The sequence below is a fragment of the Aythya marila genome, assembly GCF_965140915.1.
Source record: "Aythya marila genome assembly, chromosome: 24".
In the NCBI taxonomy this organism is placed as follows: Eukaryota; Metazoa; Chordata; class Aves; order Anseriformes; family Anatidae; genus Aythya; species Aythya marila.
The window spans coordinates 4,617,382-4,641,727 of NC_139065.1; the positions used below are offsets into that span (position 1 = coordinate 4,617,382).

General features: G+C 65.3%; 2 protein-coding genes across 7 annotated transcripts in view; both read right to left on the reverse strand.

Moving 5' to 3' along the window:
- Positions 1-18,422, reverse strand: part of KIF21B (kinesin family member 21B) — a 29,442-nt gene extending 11,020 nt beyond the window's left edge. For 3 of the 6 annotated variants that reach the window (XM_082778604.1, XM_082778602.1, XM_082778605.1), the window contains exons 1-15: positions 6,755-6,932; positions 5,905-6,054; positions 5,551-5,685; positions 5,061-5,228; positions 4,525-4,640; positions 4,191-4,386; positions 3,538-3,727; positions 3,380-3,443; positions 2,745-2,951; positions 2,418-2,496; positions 1,938-2,058; positions 1,479-1,670; positions 734-933; positions 449-556; positions 55-123 (exon numbers count right to left, since the gene is read on the reverse strand). In XM_082778604.1, the coding sequence (XP_082634730.1) occupies positions 55-123; positions 449-556; positions 734-933; positions 1,479-1,670; positions 1,938-2,058; positions 2,418-2,496; positions 2,745-2,951; positions 3,380-3,443; positions 3,538-3,727; positions 4,191-4,386; positions 4,525-4,640; positions 5,061-5,228; positions 5,551-5,685; positions 5,905-6,054; positions 6,755-6,913 (2,154 nt within the window). In that variant the 5' untranslated portion in view covers positions 6,914-6,932. Of the gene's footprint in view, positions 1-54; positions 124-448; positions 557-733; positions 934-1,478; positions 1,671-1,937; positions 2,059-2,417; positions 2,497-2,744; positions 2,952-3,379; positions 3,444-3,537; positions 3,728-4,190; positions 4,387-4,524; positions 4,641-5,060; positions 5,229-5,550; positions 5,686-5,904; positions 6,055-6,754; positions 6,938-7,213; positions 7,437-18,282 lie in introns of those variants that run through there. The other 3 variants (XM_082778601.1, XM_082778600.1, XM_082778603.1) reach the window with 2 other exon arrangements.
- Positions 18,423-20,535: 2,113 nt separating this feature from the next.
- The window catches only part of CACNA1S (calcium voltage-gated channel subunit alpha1 S), a 33,660-nt gene continuing 29,849 nt past the window's right edge, over positions 20,536-24,346 (reverse strand). The window contains exons 37-44 of the mRNA XM_082778555.1: positions 23,935-24,036; positions 23,710-23,834; positions 23,152-23,280; positions 22,413-22,603; positions 21,686-21,750; positions 21,365-21,474; positions 21,116-21,196; positions 20,536-20,982 (exon numbers count right to left, since the gene is read on the reverse strand). Coding sequence (XP_082634681.1) covers positions 20,728-20,982; positions 21,116-21,196; positions 21,365-21,474; positions 21,686-21,750; positions 22,413-22,603; positions 23,152-23,280; positions 23,710-23,834; positions 23,935-24,036 — 1,058 coding nt within the window. The 3' untranslated portion in view covers positions 20,536-20,727. The remainder of the gene's footprint in view (positions 20,983-21,115; positions 21,197-21,364; positions 21,475-21,685; positions 21,751-22,412; positions 22,604-23,151; positions 23,281-23,709; positions 23,835-23,934; positions 24,037-24,346) is intronic.

A 24,346-nucleotide genomic window follows, 5' to 3' on the forward strand; every position in this document is an offset into this window, starting at 1 on the left:
TGTCACTGAGCCACAGCTTGGCTGGGACCCCCACAGAGATGCCCCCCCCCTCACCTCCTGGGTTTTCCTCCTCAGCACGATTTCCTGCTGCCGCTTCTGAGACTCCAGAGCCCGGATCTGGAACTGCAGGAGAAAGACAGATTTGGCTCCTGATGGGGAAAGGAGAACCGCCCGGACCCCCCAGAGATGGCCACAAACTCCCCCATCACCTCGAGGAGCTGCTTTGGCACGAATGGGGTCACTCCTGATTTTATCAGCCAGCAGGTTCCCAGCCAGGAGTTATTCCTCCAGGTGAGCCCTGCTGGGGGCTGGCACCCCCTAAAGAGGCCACGGGGACAGCAGGGACCCCGAGCGTCACCAGCTGGTATTTACGAGCACCTTGGGGTGCCGGAGCAGCACAAACACCCCCTCCCCAGCGCAGGGACACGCAGAAGGGCCGGCTCCTCACCTCCTGGCGCCGCTGCTCCTTCTTGAGCTGCGCGATCTCCCGGTTCCTCTTGGTCTCCGCCAGCCGCCTCCGCTGCTGCTCCTCCCGCATCTGCTTCATCAGCGCAACCTGGGGAGGGGAAAAAACACCAGCACGGCGTGGGCACCCGGCGCTCCCATCAACCAGGGTGACCCCCCCAGGACCAAAAACCATCCCTCCTGCCCCGAGCAGGGCCAGGATTCAGGCTGGTCCCATGGAAGCCTCCCCGAGGCTGGTCCCAAGGGGGTGCCCTCCGTGCCCGGGTACCTTCGCCTTCTTCATCTCGGCCACCTCCGCCTGCAGCTTCCTCAGCTCGCGCTCGTAGCGGGACTGGTTCTTGAGCAGGCGAGCGTGCTCCTTCTGGGCCGCCTGCAGCTTCTGCAGGTCCCGGTTCATCTCCTTTAGCCGCTTCTCGTAGTCGGCCTTGATCTTGTTGGCTTTCTCCTCCGTGTAGCACTCCATGGTGCCTGGGGGGAGCGCGGGGAGGGTTTGCAAGGCTCGCTGCGCCCTGCCTGCCTTGCCGGAGCCTTCCCTCCACCCGCAAGGGGTTGGGGTCTGTATGGGGTACCCGATGGGGCGATGGGTGGGGGCTGAGCACAGGATGGGGGCTGTGGGGTTGCACGGCAAGTGCTGAGTGGGTTTGGACCTTCAGCCACAAGCAGCCTGCTTGGTGGATGCCAGCCCGCTGAGCCTAGTGTCAGCCATGCCATGGGGTCTTTGGGGTCCCCACATGCCCCGCAGCACCTCAGCTCACCCAGAAAGGGGTGTATGGGACTAGAAGGGGGCGTATGGGACTAGAAGGGGCTTTGCTTCCCCATCCTCTCCAGCAGCAGTGGGGCCAGGAGCTCTCCAGCTCCCATGGTGAGACATGCACGGCCTCAGGGTCCCAGGGACAGCAAAACCGTGCCATTTAGGGCTGCTGGATGCATTGACCCCAAGCCAGGGGGGCAGAAAGTGGGGGACGGGGACCCAAAGCTGCAGGAACAGGGCCCCTGGGGGAGGCGGCTCTCACTGAGGTTCTGCAGGACCCGGTCCCGCTCCAGCTGCGTGTCCCGGATCTTGTTCTGCAGCAGGATCAGCTTCTCCTCGTACTGGTGCTTGAGGGTCTGCAGGCGCCGCTGGCTGTTCTCCAGCTCGTCGATCAGCTTCTGCTTGATCTCGATCTCGCAAGTCAGATCCGCCAGGTCGGCCTGGAAATTCACGGCTGGAGGACGGGGGGGGAGCAGTCAGGCCAGGAGGGACGGGGACAGCATCACCCCCACAGCCCCCCAGAGCCAGGAGAGAGCTGATGGACCAGGGCACATTCCTGGGAAGTGGCAGCACCCCTACGAGCCCTGGACACCCCCTGCAGCACCCCTGGGGCTTCTCCAAGCAAGAGAGGAGGTGTTCGGGGGTCCCCGTGGACACCCCCCGTTCCCAGGACTGGAGCTCAGTGCCAGCAGACACCAGCACGCACCCCCCTGCTCTTTACCCTTCTCCTCCGCGTCCGAGTCCGAGTCCACCAGGCTCTCTTCGCTGCCCGAGTCCTCGTCTTCATCCTCGCGCCCATCCTCTTCCTCGCAGCCGCTCTCGTCCTGCTCCTCCTCCTCCTCCTAAGAGCCGAGTGCCTGACCTCAGCTTGCAGCGTGGCCTTGCCCTTCCCTCCGCGCTCTCCCCCCTTCCTCCAAACCTGAGCTCACCCCACAGAAACTCAGCCTCTCCCCGAGGGGCTGCAGCATCATTCCTGGACACCCCCCCCAATGCACCCCATGGCGAGGAGCAGCTCCGTGCCCCATCCATATCCCTACAGCACCACATCCCCCAAATCTCCTTCGCCTACCTCCACACCAAGCCCCCGACCCCCCCGGACTCCTTGTGAGGCCAGGCTGGGCTCTGTCCCCCTCCCAGGGGGGGCTACGACAGCCCTCTGTAACCACCCCCCCTTTTGGCACGAGCACGAAGCCCCCCTCACCTCTTCTCCCTCGTTCTCGTCCGTCTCCTCCCCGTTGTCCTGCAGCTTCGGCCGTTTCTTGAACGCCTCCTTCTCGGGGCTGGGGGAGAGCAGGGGGGGGCTGCTGGGTCCCAGAAAAGGGCAACACCGGGATGGGTCCCCCCAAGCCTCCCTCTGGGAAAATCAGCCCCTGGGTGTCCACGGTGGGCGAAAAGGAGCCCGAGGATGGGGCAGTGCCTGGGGGGGACCCCCAGGTGCCCAGGTTTTGTCCGGGTGGCTTTGGGTAGGACGGGGGGAAGCAGCCCCAGGAGGGATGGCAGCCTCGCCTCACGCGGCTGCTGCCCTCACCTTTTCCTCCTCTGCCTCCTCTCCTTCTTTTTCAGGCGCTCCAGGTCCTGCTTGGCCCGGCGCAGGACGTCGGACGCCTCCGTCTCCGCGGGGGCAGCCAAACCGGGCACCGGGGACGAGCCCACGGAGTAAGGGGGCCGGGCAGAGACGCGCGAGAGGCTGCGCCGCAAGGACTCGTTCATGGATTCGCTCTCCAGGAGTTTGGTCCTGGGGGAAGGCAGGCACAGGATGCGGTCAAATTGGGGGACGTGCCACCATCCCCAGGGTTTGGGATGGTGTGAGGCAGGGACAAGCACCACGGAACCCATCTCGGGCCATAAGGTCGGGATGCTGCGGACAGGGAGCGCCCCAGGGTCACCGATGGACCCGGGTCTGGGGGCCAGCAGCCCATGGGGAAGACCAAGGACTCCCCCCAGCATCTCCCCCATCCATCAGCAGCCACACGAAGGATGATGCTGGCCAGAGCAGCACCAAGGCAGCCCCACGGGTCTCAGCTGCTGCCCCATGGGGGTCTAGGAGCCATCCCAAGGATGTTGGGGACACCTAGCTGGGCGCAGCGCGCAGGCTCGGACCCTACAACGGCACCCACCAGCCCAGGGACCCCGGTGAGCCGAGAGCCCCGGTGCCTGGCTCACCTCAGCTCTTCGATCTCCCGGATGTAATTCTGGATGAGGGCGCCGATAGCTTCGTTACCGTCCCCTGCAGGAGGAGCAGAGCCTCGGGTGGGTCACGGGAAGAGCCGCGGCGCGGTCCCGACCCAACCCCAAGGCACCGTGCGTGCGCCCAGCCTCACCTGCCTTGGCCAGCATGAGGTTGGCCTCCTGGCTCATCAGCTGGGTGACCCTGTTGTTGATGGCATCGATGGCCTCCTGCATGGCCTTCACCCGCATGCGCAGGGCGCTGTTCTCCTTCTGCAGCATGGCGTTCTCGCGGAAAAGGTCGCTGTAGCCCTCCGAGCCGTCCTCCCCGATGACCCGCTTGCCCTGCGGGGACAGGGGGCAGCCCCTGAGCGCGGGGTGCGCCGGGACACGGGCACCCACACACATCCACGCAGGGCAAGGGTGAAATCTAAGGACCAGGAAGGGCTGAACCCATGGGGCAGAGGGCGAGAGATGCTCCAAGGCTCTGCTCCGCCTCGGCATCCCTACAAGACTTGCCCGAGGTCCTCCCGTGGCAGGGCAGGAGCTGAGCCGTCACCAGCGATGCCAAAGCACCAGCTGCACGATTCCTCAGTGCCACGCCACCTCCCCAACACCCCGGTGCCACCAAGACACAGAACAGAGCTCGGCTGGCTGGTGGGACACCCTCCTTGGGGGAAAGGGCTGGAAACAACCAGGGGAGGGGGCACAGCGGGCAGGAGGGTCTTGCTGGCTAAAATCACCCCAATGCAAGCACGGGGAAGCTCCTGGCTCCATCCCACCCCACAGCCTTTGCTCGGGCGCTCACCGCCTTGTACTCCATCAGCTCCATCTGCAGGCGGGCGATCTCGGCCCGCAGGGCGCTGATCTGCTGGCTGGTCTTGTCCTGGTTCACCACCACCTTGTTCTTGATGTTGCGAGCCCGGTTGGCGTACTTGAGGGTGTTCAGGGTCTCCATGAAGTCGCGGTCGGAGGGGCTGACGCAGGCGATCATGATGGTTTGGCTGGGGGAGGCGAGGGCTGGGGTCAGGGGAGGTCGCGCTCTGCCTGCCACGAGCACCCACCCCACGAGGCCCTTGAGTCCCAAAATACCTCCCCAAGCCCCCCGGACCCTCACCCCATTTGCAGAGGGACCCCCGTACCTGTTGCCCCCGAGGGAATCCTGCAGCAGGCGGGTGAGCTTGGAGTCCCGGTAGGGCACGTGCACCACCTTCTTGCTCTGGTCTCCCAGGGCGCTGATGACGTTCCCCAGGGCCAGCTGCCAACGCAAAGCAAAGCCCCCACCCCAAATTCAGCCCCTGCTGAGAACACAGCCACCCCCACGGCCGGTGTTTGGGGCCTGGGGTGCGTGCTGTGGGGTGCCAGAGCTGGAGGGTTCCCGGGCCAGGCTCAGCATTTGCCCTCGGAGTGGGTTTTAAGATCAAATTAGCAGACCTGGAGCTTTTGGGGGCTTGCACCCTTGTGCCCAGCTGGACCCCCACCCCACACCCTCAGAGTAAAGCCGTGCCCTCACCACTGCTGTTTAGGGTCACGGATAACCCAGGGCCAAGCCACATAACCCACAGCACAGAGAACACCAACTCAGGAGCTCGGAGCAGCCTGGAGCAGGACCCAAAGGTGCCCCAGGGCCCCCCGCAGCCCCCATCTCCCCCTGCCCCTTGCACGCCCGGGGCCGTACCAGCCCGCAGTTGATGGAGATGCCTTCCTTCGCCCTCTCGCCGGTAGCACCCGTTCGTTTCAGCCTCTCCGAGCCCGCCAGGTCAACGAAATGGAACTTGGCCGTGAGGGTCTCGTACTCGGTGGTGGGCTGGGCTCCATCCAGGAGGCCGCTCACCTCCCCGTTCACCTGCAGGAAGCACACACAGAGGGGTCACGGCCACGGCCCCCGAGCACCCAGAGACCCTCTCGGCCATCTTCAGCCACCAGCAAAACCCTGAGCACCCACCCTCAGCTCTCAGCCCTTCGAGGATCCCAACAGAAACTTGCTGCGGGTCACCCCGCCCGGCACGGGGCTGCTCATCTCCCACTAAATGTTAATAATTGTAATAACGAGAGAGAAGCAAAACAAAAACCCAGCTCTCTGCGAGACTTCCAACCCCTGCCCCTTTCCAGGGACCCCACACAGAGCCAGGGGAGAGGGACAGGCTCCCCAGACCCCCTTTTCTCACCAGCTCCGGGCGGGCGCAGACCCTCATCTGGCACAGGTGGATGGTGAAGATGGCGTGGGAGCGGGAGCTCTGCACGTTCATCTGGGTGCTGGCAGTGGTGCGGGACAGAGCCCCTTGCTTCAGGCACTGGATCAGCTGCAACGACGCACGGCAGAGAGGAAACAAAACCTTTGGAGCACCCTTTTAGAGATTTAGGACAGCAGCCCTCAGCAGCCCAGCGGGCACCGGGCAGCCCCGACCTCCCCCTGCACCACCCTGGGACTGCTCTGCTCCGGTCCCTCCTCGCCTTGCCCCTCTTGTAGGGCATCCCTGGCTGCGACCCCATTTCTGCAGCCCCCCCGGTGCCGAACCCACCTCGTCCTGCGAGCTGATGAGCCGCGAGGTGACACCGGTGGTGTAGATGCTCCCGCTGGCGTCCTCGTGGATTTTGATGTTGGATTTGCGGTGCCGTGCGTCGGGGTCGCGGGCGCTGTCAAACAGGTCCAGGATCTCCTCGTTGTAGAGCTGAACGGGGCGAAAGCGGGCAGGGGGGTGAAACGGTGAGCGGGAGGCTGCTGGAGCCTGGCATGGAGGGAGTTCAGGAGCTGCCCTGTGCCCTTCTGCTGCTGCAATCCCAGAGCTAGGACGGGCGGCGCAGGAGAGCCGGGGGTGCGTGCACGTGGATGCCCACGTGTGTGCGCACAGGGAAGGGTGACCAGGAGAGCTGGTGTGCATACAGGTGCAGGAGAGGATGCACAAAGGGTGCACAAACAGGTCCAGGAGGTGGTGCAGGGGTGAGTTCGGATCTAGGTGCATGATTACACGTGCCCAGAAGGGATGGGGTGCAGGGGGGCATACGCCCCGGCCACACAAGCAGCAGGGCCCCTTGGGTCTCGAGGTCAACTTCACCAGGTGGAAGGGGACACAGGAGGGCAGGGGAGTGCCAGACAAGCAGGGACAACCCTAAGGAGTCAGAGCTGACAGCAGTCAGACACCTCAAACAGGAGTGAGAGAGCCCAAAGCACCCCAAATCCCCTGGGGACCAAGGCATGAGCTCCTATCCCTCAGGGGAGCTCCCAAGGAAACGCCACCGCTGTTTGTGGCCACCATGAGGCCAACAGCACCCGGGTGCTTTGAGTCTCCTGCGTGCTGTCACGCCTCCAGGAGCTCAGGACAAGGGCAAAGGGACACCCCAGGGTGCCAGCCCAGCCTTGCTGTCACCCACCTCCAGGAACTGGGCGCTGACTTTGAACTCGGGTGCCGCCACGCCTTGGCTCTGTGCCGCCCGCTTGCGCTCCTCGATGCCGCTGAAGAGGTGGCCGATGGCCCGCGGGATGATGCCCTGCTCGTCCTCGGAGATGTTCATGTCGAAGCCCGTCCCCATGGTGTACGTCTTCCCGGCCCCTGTCTGCAAAGGGGACGCAATGGGGGGGCTGCCTGGGTCCTCGATGCCCCCTTGGCTCCCCAAACCCCCCAGACCCCCACACATGCCCCAGCCGTGTCCCCGCCTTCTCCCAGCCCAGCCCAGCCCCTGCCCCAGCTCCCACCCAGCCCAGGGCCACCTCTGTCCCCTCTGCACCCAGGACCTTTAACACCTCTGCCTTCCCCTAACCTCTGCGAGCACCAGTGGCTCAGGAGAGCCCAAAACCCACAACGGAGCCCAAAAAGAGGGCAGAGCAGGTACCTGGCCGTACGCCAGCACGGTGGCATTGTAGCCCTCAAAGCAGCCTTCGATGAGCTTGCCCACGCACGTGGTGTAGATCTGCTCCTGCCACGTGTCCAGGTCGAAGACGAAGTCGTAGGTGAAGGCTTTGTCCTTCCCCAGCAGCACCTGGGGCTCGCCGGGGGTCACGGAGGTGCAGATGTGACATCCCTCGATCTTCTCTTTGGACAGCTGGGGACGGATCCTGCAGGAGGAGGAAGAGGCTGAGGACAGCCTCGGGGCTCACCCCGCTGCCTGCTCCTGGGGACACCGGCGTGCCCCACGCTGGGGCTGGGGCTGCTCCAGGCAGGTGACAGCAGTGCCACCGCTCACGGTACGGAGCGCACAGCTCACAACAGCTTCCCTTGCACCAACAGCTGAATACAGCCCAGTCTCCCACTCCTACACCAGTTTATTCACCATGTCCCCGGCCAGGCAGCAAGCCCCGGGCTGCAGGTAGACACCGATCAGTTCCTCGAAGCAGCCCAGAGAGCCAGGGCACAGGCACGGGCACGCCGAGGGGACGCATTGCAGCCAGCCACAGCGTGGGCGCACCCGCTCGGGAGGCAGCGAGATCAAAACCGCACTTAGCAAAGTGACAAAATTAAAAGCACAAAATGGAATGCAAAGCGCAAAACCCGACGAGACGGTGCCAGCACCAAAACCTCCGAGTGGACCCAACCCTCCGCCCAGCCCCGTGCCTGCCCCAGGCTGCAGACGGGACCAAGGCAGCTCCGGCTGCGGGCACGACCAACCCGCCGCGTCCCCACCCGCTGCACCCAACGCCCCCAAAACCCTTGGGGTGCACCACACCGACGTGGATCTACTGCACGAGAGGCGCCGGGGCCGTGCAGCAGCTCCGGGTTTCGGGGGAAGCTGCCGGGTCCCTGGGGACTTGCGGAGAAAGAAGGGAGCACGGAGCCAAGCGCCCTGGCAAGCGGCTCTCATTAGAGCTAATGACTGCAGAGCTCCCCTCCCTCGGCGCTCCATCAACGCTCCTATTAATTCCTCCCCAGCCCGCAGCGCCCGCAGAGGAGGTTTTGCGGGACGGGGCTCACCGGGAGGGCTGTGGGGGGGGGCAAAAATCCCCCCGGCGTGGGAGGCGGGTGGGCCGCGAGGCTGCGCAGCAGACGCGTGGGAACAGCGCGGTGTCCGCGGGTATATTTAGCTCAGCAGCCACAATAGAAAGCAGCTTCTGATGTGCTCAGCCCGAGACTCGCTGCCGTCGCCTTCCCCAGGGGCCCACCCTCCTCCAGGAAAATGAACCCCAGTTTTAATTACTTTTTTTTTTTTTTTTTTTTGACCCAGATGAAGCCCTCCCCATCCCCAGGCGCGCGCACGGCGACAGCGTCCCCCAGGGAAGGGCAGAGGAACAAGCTGGAAGCAGGGCACTTGTGGAAATTTTTCCCTCTCCAAGAAAAAGCAGAGCAGGGCCTTCAGCAAAATCCTTCATTCTTTTTTTTAATTGCTCCAAGCAATTAAATGTGTGCCTGTGGGTCTGGGAGAGAGGCTGTGCAGCAGTGTTGGGGTGACTGCACATGAGTTTTCTGTAGGATTTTCGGGGACCCACCTGGAGCCTGGTGCACGGGGCTGTTCCAGATCATCCACACGCCAACACCACCATCTCCCTACCCCTGCTCCCCAAATCTCCCGTCCCAACACCCCGGTCCTGAGCACCCGAGCGGGGCCAATCCCTCAGCCCAGCTCCTGCAGCTGTGGGACCTGCGGGGGCTGGAGGGGACCCAGGTGCCCCACAGGAGGGTCCCGACCACAGCGAGGGGCTCAGTCCCCAGGCAACTGGCCAAGAACCACCCGGGTACACCCTGGGGAGCTGCTGCAGACAGCAAATATCAGCCCCCCCATTACAAGAGCAGAGCAGAGGGCAGGGATGAGCACAGCGAGTGCCAGCAGACACAGACGGGGGACGTGGCTGTCACCAGCAGCCTGGCCACCCAGCATCAGGAGATTTATGAGGCCACCAAGACTCACCACGGAGGTGTCCCCAGGCCAGTGCCACCGCCCCAGCTCCCTGGCACTAGGCAGCCCCAGCTCTCTGCCCCTCGGGGGTCTCAGCCCAGCCCAGCCCTCCCAGGGGGGCATCGCCACGCCAGGCACTGGGCGTAGAGGCACGAGACCTCCTCCTCCTAAGCCCTATGGACCAGCAGAGCCAGCACGGGCTCTCTCCTCAGCCCTACTCTCAGCCCCACCAGGTGCTGCCAGCTCCCCCAGCAGCTTTTTGCCTTGCCCTGCCTCAGTTTCCTTCCTCTGCAACACAGAGCAGCGACCGTGGGGTGCAGGAGGTCACCGTCCGGGTGCACTCTGCCTCTCCTTGGCCCTGCCCTACTGAAAGGGATGCTCACCACGTCCTGCCCACCCAGCAGAACTGGGGGGGTGCCAGCAGGGCCCACCCTACAGGCTGATGGAGCTGCTCCCTCCCCTACAATCCCAGCAGTGGGATGCAGCCACGCTGCTCTGCACCCCATCGCCCCGTACAGCTTGTGCCCAGCACCGTGCCAAATGTGCCAGGGTGCCCTGCCCCAAGGGGCTGGGACAAGCACAGAGAGCAGAGCCCGGCTGATCCCGGTGCAGGCTCCTCCAGCTATTTGGCTGTCCCCCTGCCTGTCCCCAGCTGCTTCGGTGCAAAGCCACCAGCGTGGGGAGGACACAAACTGTCCTGGGGTCCCCAGGGCACCACCAGCCCCATCTCCTTCGTGCCCACGCGGATAAACCGAGGCACGAAGCGCAGAGATGGCTGCAGACGGATGCACAGACATAAGAAGGTACAGGAAGGGGAGGAAATCCCAAACCAGCTCCTTCCCAAAGCAGCAGCACTCGCCGAGGGGATGACAGGCGGCACGGCAGGAGCCCACCCGCTCTGGCATCGGCACGCAGACCCCGCAGCACGGGCGGCACGACGCCAGGGAAAGCCCGCATCCGCACGGGGGGACACAAGGGGACACAAAGGCTCAGCGGCGGCACGGAGGGGAGCCTCTCCATCTCTCCTCCCCTTTCCTGCCGGGCTGGCAGGCTGTGAAAGCTCCCGTCTCCATGGCTCGGCTGCCAGGGTGACCGAGCATCTTGGGGAGGAAGCGGAGAAGCGGGGAGCGGGTCCCGCACCCCCAGGGGCAGGGAGCGCCGCGGAGCGCCCCGCGGCACGCACAAAGGTCGGGTTGTTCGGTGCCAGGCTGGGAGCCAAGCCCTGGGCGGGCAGCACGAGGCTGTCAGCTCCCACGGGCAGCCCTCAGGGCCCCCTCCAGCTCTGGAGCAGGAGCAGACCCCATGGGGAGCCCCCCAGCACCTCCAGCCTTGCAGCCAGCGGGGTGGGCTTCGACGCAACGGGAAGGGATCCGTCCCTCCTGCAGCATCGCCCACTTCCAACCGGGGCTGTCCCAGCCCTTGGCACTCCCCAGCGAGGCCAAGCACACGTCCACTCGCCACCAATTCCCAGTCCAGGGCAGCTGCTTCAGACTGGGGGTGCAAGCAGCCCCCCCAGCGCCTCCTGGGCATCCGGGGGTCACCACCACCCTGGCTGCCACTGCCTCTCGCTGCCTGGTAGAGCCACTGCTGGGCAGTGCCCCGGTGCAGCAGGGAGCTCCCACCTCTCCGAGGAGGCTCTGGCAGGCAGCCCTGGCAGCGAGGGCTGGCGCAGGGTGGAGCTGGCAGCCCCGGGGCCAGCCGAGCAGCCTCCAATTTACCTGCACAGACAGCGCCGGGCGAGCCCAAGCAGCGCCTGGCTGCGTTCCCCACGGTGCCTGCGGTCCCCCAGCTCCCATCCCCGCTCCACACGGTGCCCACATCGCTCCCGTCCCTGCTCCCAGGCTCTTTCTGACCTCCAGCAGCACCAGGGATAGGTCAAAGCGAAGACCCCCGTGGTTTTCCCACGTCCCCAGGCCAGCACAGAACAGGATCTGTCCCCCCCCCCCCCCTAGGACCGGTCCCCGTCCCCAGAGGACGAGCCCCCAGCCAGGTCCCCGCGTGCCCAGAGCCGGCTGGTGGCACGCAGGTTGCTCCGGACCCAAATCAAGACAAAGTCGAGCATTTAATTACGGCGGCAGGGAAGCAGCTCGGCAATCAGAGAAAATTGAATAAGGCTCCCCTGGGACTGCCAGGTCTGGTCGGAAAATGCTTAGATTAAGAGATATAGCGGGGCATTTCCTAGCGGCAGCCAGCACAACACGGGCGAGCGCTGGGCTCAGCCTGCCTCCGTGCCGGCTGAGCACCGAGGGCACAGCAGGTCCCTGTGGGGCAAACCCCGCTGCCTTCAACCCCAGAGCCCCCCGGGCCTCCTAATCCTCCTGTTCCAGGCTTTCCCAGGCTTAGGGAAACCTTTAAATCAGGCCTTGGCAGCCGCCGTGTGTTGCTCGTTAGCTCTGGCAGGAGCACACCGGCCCCGAGCCGCGCCATCTGCTCCGCACCGAGACCCACCAAGGGCCAGGGGACGCACGGCCCGCACGGGGACCTGGCACCCAGCAGACCCCAGCCCACGGCTGCAGGCAGGGCTCGGCAGGGCTCGGGGGGAGCAGGGGATGGTGTTTTTCCCAGCGCATCGCCTGGAGGGCAGCAGGAGCACCGAGTTCGCAGTGCCTCCGGGCTCCTCCTCCATCCCAAAGCGGCTGGGGATCCCAAAGGCTCCTCGCTGATCCTGCCTGGAGAAGGGCTGGGAGATGCCACGAGGATGTTTGTGGATGGCAGACTGGGGGCAGTCACACACAAAGGGCCCCAAAACCCTGGGGTGGGCAGCGCAAGGAGCACACGTGAAGCGACCAAGGCGCAGGGCACCGCGCGGCCCCGTCCGCTCCAAGCACACGGGAACGGCACGGGCAGGCTGAGAAAGCTCCAAAACCACCAGGAACAAAGCTGGGCCCACACTGGGGATGGCACCAGGCTCCTCACGGCCCCGTGTTCCCCTCGGGAAGGTCCAGCATGAAATATGGATGAGCAGAGGCTGCAGCCCCACAGCGCGGGGGATGCCCTCCTGCTAACAGGGGCTTGCTCAGAGGGAGGACGGCCGCCCTGGGGGATTTTCTCTGCCCCTTTCCCCTCCAGCACAAGCAAAAAGTCAGCTGCACCCATGCAGGTGGCACATGCCTTGGTCACCCAGGGGCTCCCCTAGGACACGAAGGGGTTGCAGACCCAGAGCCCACCCTAAATAGCCCCGAGTGTGGGGTGATGGGCACAACACCGCCCACGCTGCTCCTGAGCTCCTCCACCCCATCACCCACACTCTGTATCAGGTCTGGGTCACACACAAGAACCAGAACCCCAAATCCACTCTTTTCCCAGCCTTTTTTCCCCCAACACGAGCCCCTTCCTCCTTTCCCAGCACTGCTCACCTCCCGGAGCACAGCGGGGGCGGAGGCGACCCCCTCGAGCTGCCCCCAAGCGACGCGCACCCAGGGCGAGCTCTGGCAGGAGGTGATGGCGTTTTCACCCTCCAGCAGCAGGAACCTCACAACTTCTGGCCAAGGGCACGGTGAACGGCCCCACCACGTCCCACCCTGCCCACAGAACCCCTCAAACCCCCCCATCCTGTGCCCGAGAGCCCCCGGGGGCCGCTCTCACACCCAGGTCCTTCGGCTCGGGCACTCGCACGTGCGCCAGGTTGGGGAGGGAAGAGCCGAGAGCATTCGGGTGGCTTTGGCCCTGGTGTTTCTGATCAGGCAGCACCAGGGAAGGGGCTGAGAGCCTGTGGGGTCCTGACTGCTGTGGGTGGGGGCAGGAGGACACTGATAAAGCCTTTTTCACCCCCCCGGGAAGGCTGGGTTGGCACAGCGCTGCCCCAGGACACATCGGCACCAGTCTCCGGGCTGTTTGCAAGAACAAACCCTGAGCTTGGGGAGGGGAGCAGGGCACCGAGCACCCCCCCCAGCACCCACCGAGCCCTGGGCACGAAGAGCAGCCAGGCAGGACCCCCCCGGGGGGGGTTACACAGGTTATAGGGCCAGGCTCAGCTCTCCACGCGATCCAGCACACCCCGAGCCCGCCGGCTGTTTAACCCAGCAGCTGGGGACTGTTTTGACAGCCTCCAGCAGGAAAAAACCCTCCTGGGACCACCGGGGCCAGCCCCCGCAGCAGGAACAGCACAACACCGGGGAGGGGGGGCCGGGGCAGACCCCTCGATCAGCACGGGCTCGGTGGGGGTATCGCCTTCCCTCTCCGGGGCCGGGGCCGTGTTCCTGACAGCTTTGTTTGGAGCTTCACCTCCCGCAAACCGCCCTCATTCAGAGCCTCGTCTCCTGCCCCTCAAATTTTGCTCCTGGTGCATTGAAGGCACCGCGAGCCCCCGGTTCCTGGTTCTTCGTGGCATCAAGCAGTTCAATCCTGTAGGGTGCACGCACCGATAGCCCCCGGGGGCTGCAGGCTGCGATGTCCCCGTGCCGTGCGCGGCCCCGCTCCCCTCGCAGCGCCGAGGTTTCCAGCCCCTCTCGAACATTTCCGCTGTAAAACCCAGCAGGCGCACGCCTGATTGAGGCCAGGCACGGAAAAACCCCTCTCACCCACACACCTGGCCCCCGGCGCTGCCCCCAAGCATGGGGCCCCCACACCTGAACCCCGCTCGGGGCGGGGATGGGAACGCGCACGGCCGCGGGATGCGGTTTTGGGGCTTGGATCCCGATCACCAGGGAGCCCCCCAGTCCCTGCAGATGGGGGAGAGACCCCAAAAGGGATGGAAAAGGGATGTCCCGGTGTCACACTGGGGGCAGGCACATCCCCAGGCAGCGGGGTGGAGGGTCTGGCAATGTCCCCATGGTGTCCCAGAGCGGTGTGGGATGGAAGGGACCCTACAGAGCATTTGAGGGACACCTCCCACTAAACGCACACCCCTGGGACCACATCAAAGGGCTCGGAACCACGGCAGCACCAGGATGGCAGCGAGCACCGGGGACGGGGCTGTGCCACCACCCTCGGGTGACAGTGCCGTGACACCGCTCAGGCTGATGCCACCTCCCCACCTGGACCCAAAACCAGCCCCGGGAGGAGCCAGCCCCCACGGCCCCGTGCCCTCCTGGTTCAAAAGGGGGCACAACCACCCCACCTCCTCGGCACCGACCCCGGTCCCGCAGGCTTTGTGAGAGCAGAAACCCCCCCAGCGAGCAGCGGAGCCCCAGGCAGGACAACAGGACGCTTTGCCCCCCCATGGTCACACCAAGCTGAGCCCCCCAGACTCGCCACGATGGCTGCGTGATGCCGAGCACCCCAAAAACCCCGTCCTGCCTCCCGGGCACAGGATGGGAGCAGCTCCCCGGGCAGCACCCAGCCAGCACCCAACGCTGGCGGCACAGGGGCACGGAGCATCATCCCTCTCGGCGGGAGCGTTTGTGAGAGCAGCGGAGGACTGGAGGTTGCAGAGTTTAAATAAACTTGAAATCCGACTCAACTTCCTTCCCCAATTTCACAAGCTCTGCTTCCTGCGTCTCGGCAGCCGGCCGGGCGCGCTGGGGTGCCGCAGGCAGCTCCGGCACGGGGGGTGCTGCTTTCCCCCCGACCAACGCCGCGCTTGGGGGGCTGCAGAGGGCCCTTGGGGGGCTGCAAAGGGCCCTTGGGGGGGCGTTTCTGCAGCCAGCCCGGCTTCTCAGCCCCCCCCCAGCCAAGCAGTCAAACAGCCCCAGGTTCCTGCTCACCACCAGCGCTCCCTGACACAGCAAAACCACGCGTGCAGCGGGGCCGGGCGCCAGCACCCTCCAGCAGCCCCACAGCCCCGCTCCCCCCGCAGCACCCCCGGGTGCCGGAGCCCACCAGGAGCCCACCAGGAGCCCGGTGCCGCACGGAGAGGGGGGGCCCCGAGCCTGGCCAGCCCCGCTGAGCTGTGCGGGGAGCCGCAGCGAGCTGCTGTGCAGCAACCACGCTGTGAAGGTCACCTGCAGAAGGACAGGGGGAGGTTGTTGGCTTCCCAGGGTTGCTGAGCGAGCACCCGAGGTTTTGAGGTCGCCCCGCTCGGCACCGCGGCGCGCAGCACCCGGCTCAGCCCCTCGCTTCCTTCCCCGGCGGCATCCGCCAGAGCCGGCGAGCTCCGACGGGCCCACGAAGCGACCCGGAGGGCTCGGGACTGGTGGCAGGGGGAAGGCAGACCCTAAAAATGGGGCAGGAGCCCAGCGGAGCACGGTGTGGGTCCCTGCTGCAGGGACCCGCTGGGCGCGGGGCCGGGAGCACCCCCAGGGCTGCGTTTCTCGCTGCTGGCGGCGGCGCTGCAGCAGGCATCAGCCATTGCGCTCGTGGCGCACCAGGAAGCCCAAAAAACACCCCCGTGCCCTAAATAACCCCCCCCCCCCGGCACCCAGCTCCACGCGGCCCCGGTGCCAACAGGGCCGCCGAGGCTCTCAGAGGGGAAGGAGGAAAATTTCTTTCATACGTGAAGGCCGAGGGTGACACTGCCGCATCTCCACGGCCTCCTCCTGCCGGGGCAGGGCAAGCAGAAGAACCGGGGCCCCCCCTTCTTGATCCTCCCAACCTTGGGGGCTCCACGAGGCCCCAAAGATCAGTCCTGGTGGCTGCAGCACCTCTCGGCATCAGTGGGACCGTGCCCACCGCCCAGCAGCTCCCAGCACCTTCCTGCCAAGACCCCCCACGTCCCCCCACACCTCCCCTCGCTCCCACCAACAGCAGGGATGCAGAAACCCAAAGAAAGGGCACGGTAACACAAAGGGACAACATTGGGGCTTTTGTTCCCATCCTGCCGCACCCCAAAGGCGTTCGACCTCCTCCGCAATCCTTCCCGGAGCTGCCCTGTCCCCAGACAGCCGGGGGGGCCGGGACCTGCTCCACATGGAGGGTGGGGGTCCGGGAGGACCCCGCATCCCGGCTGCTCCCCCCCGCAAGGTGTCACACAAAGAAACCCGCAGGGTGGGAGGGGACCCGTGCCTGTGCTTGGGCACAAAAGCAGCAGGGAGAGGAGAGGCTCGGCCCTCCTGTGCCAGGAGCCACGCAGCCCCCCCCCCAAGCACTGCGACCTGCCTGCTTTGTCTCGCAGCCTCCTCGCCCCCACCCTCCTTTGTCCTGCCCGTTCACCTCCCCACAGCATCGCCCCCGCCACCCGCTGCCCACCGGCGGCACCCGGGGGGGACACGGGCACCCTTCCCTGAGCTGGGGGGGGGGGTGGGAAAGGGATGGGCGCCTTCCCACCCCACCCCGATCCTCGCCATGGATGCCCCAGCCCCACCACGACGATGCCGTGGAGGGGAGGATGCGCGTTTCCATCACCTCCTGCTCGTGATCCCCTCCCCGTGCACCCGCCAGCAGCGCGGGCAGGGGCTGAAGGGTTTGGAAGGGAACAGCCCTGCAGCACCCTCCCTGACAGCACCCGCTCATCTCCTGGGGAAAAAAGGGACCGGCCCTGAGCCGGGGCCTTTGTTCCAAGGCTCCATCCCAAGAGAAACGCAGGATGGAGGACGGGAAGAGTGCGGCCAGCAGGAAATCTCCACCCGCAGCCACCGGCATCGCTCGGCTCCCGGGTCACTGCCCTGGCACGGCCACCCCTGACCTGCCCTGCGCAGGCACCGTGGGAGCACCCACACGGGAGGGATGCTGTCCCCTCCCCGCTGCTCCCCCAGCCTGCCGGACCCCAGCCTGGCCCCAATTCCCAGCCTGCGGGGTGGAACGAGGCAGAAAACCCCGAGCGGGCAGCACCGGGAGGTGCCTGGGTGCACCCGCACGCAGGCGGCGGCGGCAGGCGCAGCCACACACCCCCCCCATTTCCCCCTCCATCCCTGACGCTGCACCCAGCATCTTTTGTGCTCTGCCCAGGGCACTGCCTCTGCACCTCCCTTCGAGCAGCACCGCACCCCCCTTGCATTCTGCCATCCGCACCCCATCCACCTCGAGCCTTCGCGGGCACGGGGCCGCGGCACCCCCTGGGTCACCCCCTGGGTCACCCCCTGGGTCACCCCCTGGCCCTTCCCGCAGCCCCGCGGTGGGCTCCGAGGCAGGAGCAGTGGGATGGGGAGGGTCTGAGCCTTCCCTCGCCCCACTCCGGCAGCCTGCGGGGAACTCGAGGCACCCAGGGCCTGACCCAGGGCAGTGCGGAAGCCGCGGGCTGAGCGGGGCAGGCACAGGGTGAGCGGGAGGAAGCCGAGCACCCGGCCCCTGCCCCACGCGGGGTGGCAGCTCCAACCGGGACCTGCTTCACTCGTGGGCTTCCACCGGGGTCTTAACCCCCTTCTGCTGGGTTTGGGGACGCGGGGGCTCCTTCCTGGCAGGGAGAGGAGTGAAGAAAACGCCGCGGGTCGCAGGACCCCAGCGGCTGCGCTCAGAATGCACCCAGCCGGGTACGGCGCTAACAAAGAGCCCCCGCTCGGCTCCCAGCTCCATCCATCCCCTGCGGATCCGCAGCAGAGGTCGGGGATCTGCAACCCAGCCCCGGGGCCCCATCCCTATCCCCCCCCCCCAAATCCCTCCACCCCAAACCAGGCATGAATTCGGTGCCTGGCAGCTCCTTTATGGAGGTGCAAGACCCGTGAGGGGCATTGTTCCCAGCTTGGAGACAGCACAAAGGACACGGAGATGCTGCATCGCCCCCCCAGCACATCACAGGGACCCCCCCCCCCGTGTCCCCTGGACACCACCGGGGGTCAAACCCGACCCCAAACCTGCCAGGAGCCCTTTGGGGGGTGGGCAGCGAGGTGCAAGGGAAGGGTCTGGGGTCCCCCCTGCACTGCGGGGCCAGGCAGCAGAGCAGTGATGGTGCTGATGGGGGGGGGGGGGCAACCCCAAAAAAGATGGGGGGGGCTGGGAGGGGCTGGCACGGCTCTGCACCGCTCGGGGGACCCCCGTGCTGCCCTGGAGAGGGGGGTAAAACAGGGGGGGGGGAAGCCCAAGGTGGGTACAGAGCCCCCGGGGGCGCACCGAGCTCCCCTTGGGGGTGCACCGGGTGCGCCCCAGATGCGCACGGAACCCCCCCGGGGATGCACCGAGCCCCCCATGGGGGTGCACCGAGCCCCCATAGGGGGTGCACCGGACCCCTCCCACGATTGCACCGAGCCCCCCCACCCCCGTCCCGGGACCCCCGGGACCCCCGGGACCACCACCACCACCACCCCCCCCCCGGAGGCGCTCACCTCACGGCCACCTTGACGCAGCTGTCCGGGGCCGCCATGCCCCCCCCGCCCGGGCACCGCGGCCGCCGCTGCCCGAGAGCATCCGCGGGGGGAGGAGGAGGAGGAGGAGGAGGAGGAAGAAGAGGAGGAGGAGGAGGAGGAGGAAGAGGCAGGGGGAGGAGGAAGGCGGCGGCGGCGCCCCAGGTGCCGGGGGCGGTCCGGGCGCTGCCGCCGGGGTCGGTGCCGCCGGGGGGGGCTCCGCAGCCAGCGGGGCCGGGAGGGGCGGGGGCTGCGAGATGGGGAGGGGGGGGTCTGGAGGGGGCGGGGCTTCTAGGGGCGTGTCCGGGCGTGGTCACGATGGGCGGGGCTTCGGGGGCACGCCCCCGGCCAGGCGCGCACACGCGCACGGTCGGGCACGCGCAGCCCCCCCCCCGTTTACACGCGCACCCCCCCCCAGCACCCCCAGTCTGTTCCTGCTGCCCTCTGCCGGGCCGGCGGCCCCGTTCCTGGGTGTACTGGGTCATACTGGGCTGTACTGGGTCATACTGGGCTGTACTGGGCTGCGGTGGGGGTACTGGGAGGACTGGGTGTAACTGGGATGTATGGGGCTGCACCGGGTGTATCCGGGCCATACTGGGCTGCAGTGGGTGTACTGGGAGGAGCGGGTGTAACTGGGATGTATGGGGCTGCACCAGGTGTAACTGGGCCATACAGGGATGCAGTGAGTGTACTGGGAGTACTGGGTGTAACTGGGGTGTATGGGGCTGCACCGGGTGTACAGGGCCGTACTGGGCTGCAGTGGGGGTACTGGGAGTACTGGGTGTAACTGGGATGCAGTGGGGGTACTGGGTGTAACCAGGACATATAGGGCTGCACGAGGCCATACAGGGCTGCACCAGGTATACTGGGCCATAAAGGGCTGTGCTGGGTGTACTGGGCTGCACCAGGCCCTGCAGGGCTGCACTGAGTGTACCAGGTGTACCAGGCTGTACTGGGCTGTACTGGGCTGCACTGGGTGTACCAGGCCATATAGGGCTGCTCCAGGCCATGCCGGGCTGCACCGAGCTGTGCAGGGCTGCATCGAGTGTACCAGGCCATATAGGGCTGCACAGGGTGTACTGGGCCATATAGGACTGCATGGGGTCATATGGGGCTCCACTGGGTTTACTGGGCCATACAGGGCTGCACTGGGCCATACAGGGCTGCACCAGGCAGTACCAAGCGGGTACCGGGGCCGTGCGGGGCCAGCTGCCACCCCAGCCATGGTGTCACCCCACTGAGGGGGCAGCAGGGTGCTGGGTGTACCCACCAAAGCCCCACGGGGCTGGAGGGCTGGTGACACCGTGTGCTGCCCTACAGAGCCCACCCCATGCTCCATCCCAAGGGAGAACCCCCCCCCCCAAATGTCACTTTGGGGCAGAGCAGCCCCCCTGCAGCCCCAAACCCAAGCAGAGGGTGCAGAGGCATTGCCCCATCGCTGCTGTAGGACCCCCTCACCGTGTCACCCTTTGTGTTTGGGGGCTCCAGTGAGCTCCCCCCCACCCCTCCACCCTCAGAAGGGGGCACACGCAGCCCTGCACCCCCCGTGGGACCCACAAACCATCACTGCCCACCTTGAGGCGCATCCTTGACAGCTCTCCCAACAAAAACACCGGGTCCATCAGCAACCCGCCCCCAAAACCCTCTTCAGGAGAGGGCAGAGGTGTTTAGGGTCACCTAAGGGGCTGTGTGCCCTGCCCTAGGGCAGGAGCAGGGGATTCCCAGGGCTGCCCCCTTCCCGATCCCACAGCCCCTGGGGGAAGGGGGCTGCTCCAGCACGTCCCCTGTGCCAGAAGGGCTCCCCAGAGCTCGGGCTGCAGATGGAGCTCAGCAACAGCCGTTTCCCTTTTATTAAGTTAACAAAATGCCCTGCTGGAGCGCAGACAAGCGCTATTGATTCAATACCTCTCCTGGGACCTATCGGTTTGCTGCATTTTAATATATATCAGGCAAGGAAAAGCCTGAATCACCCACTTTGGAGGGGCTGGAGGCCCTCTGAAGCAAGAACCCTACAGATGCCCGAGGGAAACGGGGCTGTCCCGGTGCCTGGCACCCAAATTCCTCCTGGGGCACCAGAAGGCTGTAAAACCAAGCCCTGGGGCAGACCCCTTCCTGGAGAGAAATAAATCCGGCTGCTGCCCCAATTTGCAGTCCTCTCCCCAGGCTGAGCAGTCAGCAGCCCTGAGCTGTGCAGTGGGGCTGGCAGAGGAAGGAGGGGACGAGGAACGCAGGGACTCACACAGCAGGGACACTTTAATGACCCGTCCGGCTCTTCCCAGACCCTTCTGGCACAGCATTATCCTGTCCCGTCACCAGCACCCCGGAGCCACAGCCCCAAAAAAGGTGGCGAGATGCCTGTCATTGCTCTGGTAGCCCCCGCAGGGTCCTGAAAGGGGCTGTGCCCAGGGGGCCGCAGTGGCAGGCGGCTCACGGGTGAGCAGCAGGGTTGGATTTTTGGGAGGCAGCTGCGTGGAGCCCCGGGGAGCCGGCTGGTGACGCAGCCGAGGTGTCCCAGGGGACAGAACCGGCGTCCCGCGGTGCTTCTCTTCCCTTCAGCAGCTCCACAGCTGCCTTCTCCACTTCATCCATCTCCAGCTGGCTGCTGGCTGCCATCTCGGCCCTGGTCATCGCCACGAAGGACGGGTCCCGGGCCAGAGCCTCAAGGCCCCCGGAGATCAGAGCCTGCAGCAGAGGACGGGGTCACACTCGCTGCCTTTGTCCTGCTCCAATCCCCCTCCGTGCCACGAGCAGCCCCCCGCCAGCCCCCTTCCCTCCCCGGCAGCTCTGCCTCTCTTCCCCCCAGCCCCTGCCTTACCTCCTGGATGAGGAAGGTGATGGCCGGGGTGGAAGAAGTGCTGGGGACGCCGCTGTCACCCCGTTGCTGTTCTGAGGACGGCTGGGTGAGAGGAGCAGAGAGCCGCAGCTCAGCCTCGGGCAGTGCCCACGGAAAACCTCTCCCACGTAAATGTGAGGGCTGCAGGGACCGTCCCCAGCCCATACACACAATCCCATCCCTCTGGAGCCCCTGAGCTTCACCTCCTCTGCCCCACACCGTCCCCGTTACCTCCTGGGGCGGATGGTGCTGCCCTGATGCTGGGAGATGCCCAGAGGCGGCTCCTCGCCTCCTGCTCGGCCTCTGCTGCAGCCTCTCCGAAGGGAAAGGGAGGTCACAGCCTAGGAGAAGGACAGGAGGGGACATTGGGGGGGCACAAGGGCAAGGCCACAACAGCCACCCAGAGGAGACCAGCTGGGAAAGGGTTGTCTATCCAGGGGAACCATGTGGAGGGGTTTTGGACTGCTGCAAGTCCCAGCTCCTCCTCCTGCCTGCCACCACCACCCCCGAGCAGGCTCAGGACCCCAGGACAGGGAAGATGCCGACACTCACCCTGTGCTGGAGGCCTGGGTGCTGCCGGCGTCGTCTTCCTCAGCACCTCGTCCTCGTACTGCAGCCTGGCAGGGGCAGGCAGACGGGGCAGCTGAGCAGGGAGCCCTGCTCTGTACCCAGCTCCAGCCACGGCCGCAGCCCTCCCCACCTTCTCCACCCCCGGGGACACAGCTGGGATGGATGAACAGGGTGGAGACCCCAAAAATGAGAAGTATGTTCTCCTACACGGGTAACCCTCGTCCCTTGTACCCATGTTGGGCACTGGTGGCCCCTACCCGGGCCTTGGGACTCAGAGATTGTGATGGTAACAGCGCCGAGGTGAAGGAATGATGAGAAGGACAAGCTCAGGGACACATGCACACTGCGTATGGGGCCTCACATCAGCCCTGGAGCTACCCTGCGTGTCCTGGGGACACCTCTGGACGTGCAGACACCCCTACCTCACACCCCAAGGGCTAAATTTCTGCACGGAGCTCCTGCATCTATGGGACTGCTTCTGCATTGGCATCCAGCCCCTGGTTCCTCCCCGCAGTCTGCAGGGAGCTCGCTGCTGCAACCCTGCCCCTTCTCCTCAGATCTTTCCTAGCCCCATGAGGATCCCCTGGGCACGACCAACACACGGCATTGCCACCAGCACAGCCTCGCTGGGAGCTGCAGGGCTGCAGGGCACGGCCCCTGGCTCTTCCCCCAGCCCTGCCATGCCCACACGAGGCTCAGCAGCCCTTACCCCTCCGGCCAGTTGCTGTTGTTGGTGTTGGTGTTGCCTTCCTGGGGGAATTCGTCGAGGAAGACAGGGGAATCAAGGTCTTCGCTGCCCACCTCTGCGAACTGCAGGGGTCTCTGGCTGGTGACGTGGGGCTGCAGGGGGCTGCTCGGCTCCAAGAAGCTGTCGACCTGGCCAAACAAGCCGCCTGTCCTCTGCAACCAACGGGGAGGGCGTCAGGGGAGGCCTGGAGCTCTGGGAGGCTTTGGGGCCATTCCCATGGAAGGAAATATGTTTGGGGGCCCGTGGGGCAGCAGGGAGAGAAGTGGATCTGTCCCCGTTGTGGTGGCACCCAGCTGTCCTGCCTTAACCTGGCAGGAGGGGTGGATGGGGCCCTCCAAATCTGGGGGCCAATGTTCACCACATCCCTGCCAGGCATGTGAGCATGGTCTGTAAAAATAGAGGGGGAAACTGAGGCGAGTAACACAGAATCATAGAAGAACCCGAGTTGGAAGGGACCCATAAGGATCATTCAGTCCAACTCCTGGCACCGCACAGGTCTACCCAAAAATTCAGACCATGAATGTGCTGCTCAGGGCGACTGGGCCAGGATGTCCCGATGCTCAGGGAGAAGGAAGACAGAAGCACTGATATAATCGTGGTGGCCCACGCTGCCTGTCATGGTCAGGCTCATCTCTGAGGCCTGCTGGTCGCCACGTTGAGCCCCCACCAAACGGTGGGGTGCCCCGCGGGCTGTGCTCACCCTGTATATCCCTTCCTCCATGGCAGCCTCCACCATCGCTCTTTCCAGCTCCTCCTCAGCCATCAGGTCCCCAGAGATGGCTCGATGGATTTCCGGAGCTGCTTCTTCTTCAATGCTCCTCAGCCCGGCCTGGTGGGGACAAGAAAGCATGGCTGGAGGTGGCCTGGCCCCACAACCCCTCTCACGTGGGGCTTTGGAGAAGAAACGGTGATGGGGCACACTCAGGAGGTCTCCAGGCCTTGGCAAAGGCCATGGTCACCCTGCTGCTGGCCCTGTGCTTGGTGTAACATCTTTGGGCTGATGCTGCCCAAAAAAGGGGTTTGCTAAGGGCAGCCCGTTAATGGGTTGGGCCGGTGGTGCCCAAAGGGGAGACAGAACTTTGTCCCTCACCCACAGGTATCTGAGCTGGGGCCTGGCTCATTCCCTCACCCGGCACTCTCAGGGCTTGTTTTATTTCCACCACAAAGGGTTTTCCTCTGTGTAAGAAGGTCAGGAGAGGCTGGGGGTATCCCTGCTGCTCTGACCGGGCACAAAGATGCCTCTGCTAGATCCACGAACCTGGATCTCTACGGGGTTCTTCTTGGGACGGTACCCGTAATACTCCTCCTGGCGCTTCATGAACTTCCTGAAATGCTCCTGGATGAGGAACGTGGCGTAGAATTTGCCCACTGTCACCTCATCATCTGGAAAGGAGGAGAACAACCTGATGGCACTGCCCTGAATTGCCATAGCTGAGCCCCAGGGGTCGTTTGGCCCCCCGGGAGGCACCACGGGGTGGGATACCTCCGATCGGTGGGATGACCTGGTCCAGCAGTTTCATACTGGTTCGCTTCCAGATTTTTTTGATAATAGCTCTGAGCTCCTCGTTGGCCTGCTCGAAGTTCCCTGTGAGAAAAGCGAGCGGGACGGGTTGGTTGGTTCCCAAGGGAAAGCGGACATGGGGGAAGAAGGCAAAGCGTGTGGAAACCTGGCCAGGCTCTTCCAGGGTGTGACAGCACCCATCAAACGGCAGCTTTGTAGGAATAAGGCTTTGATTTTAGCAAAAAGGCCTTAACTACAGGGTGAGTCACAGCTAGGAAACGGGTGGAACACGAGTGCCGTGGTCTCTGCTGTGATGATCAGCAGCAGGCTCCAACCCCCCCCCCTTCCGTGCTCTCCCAGGATTTACTGCTCCTGCTCATTTGCACGCCCAGCC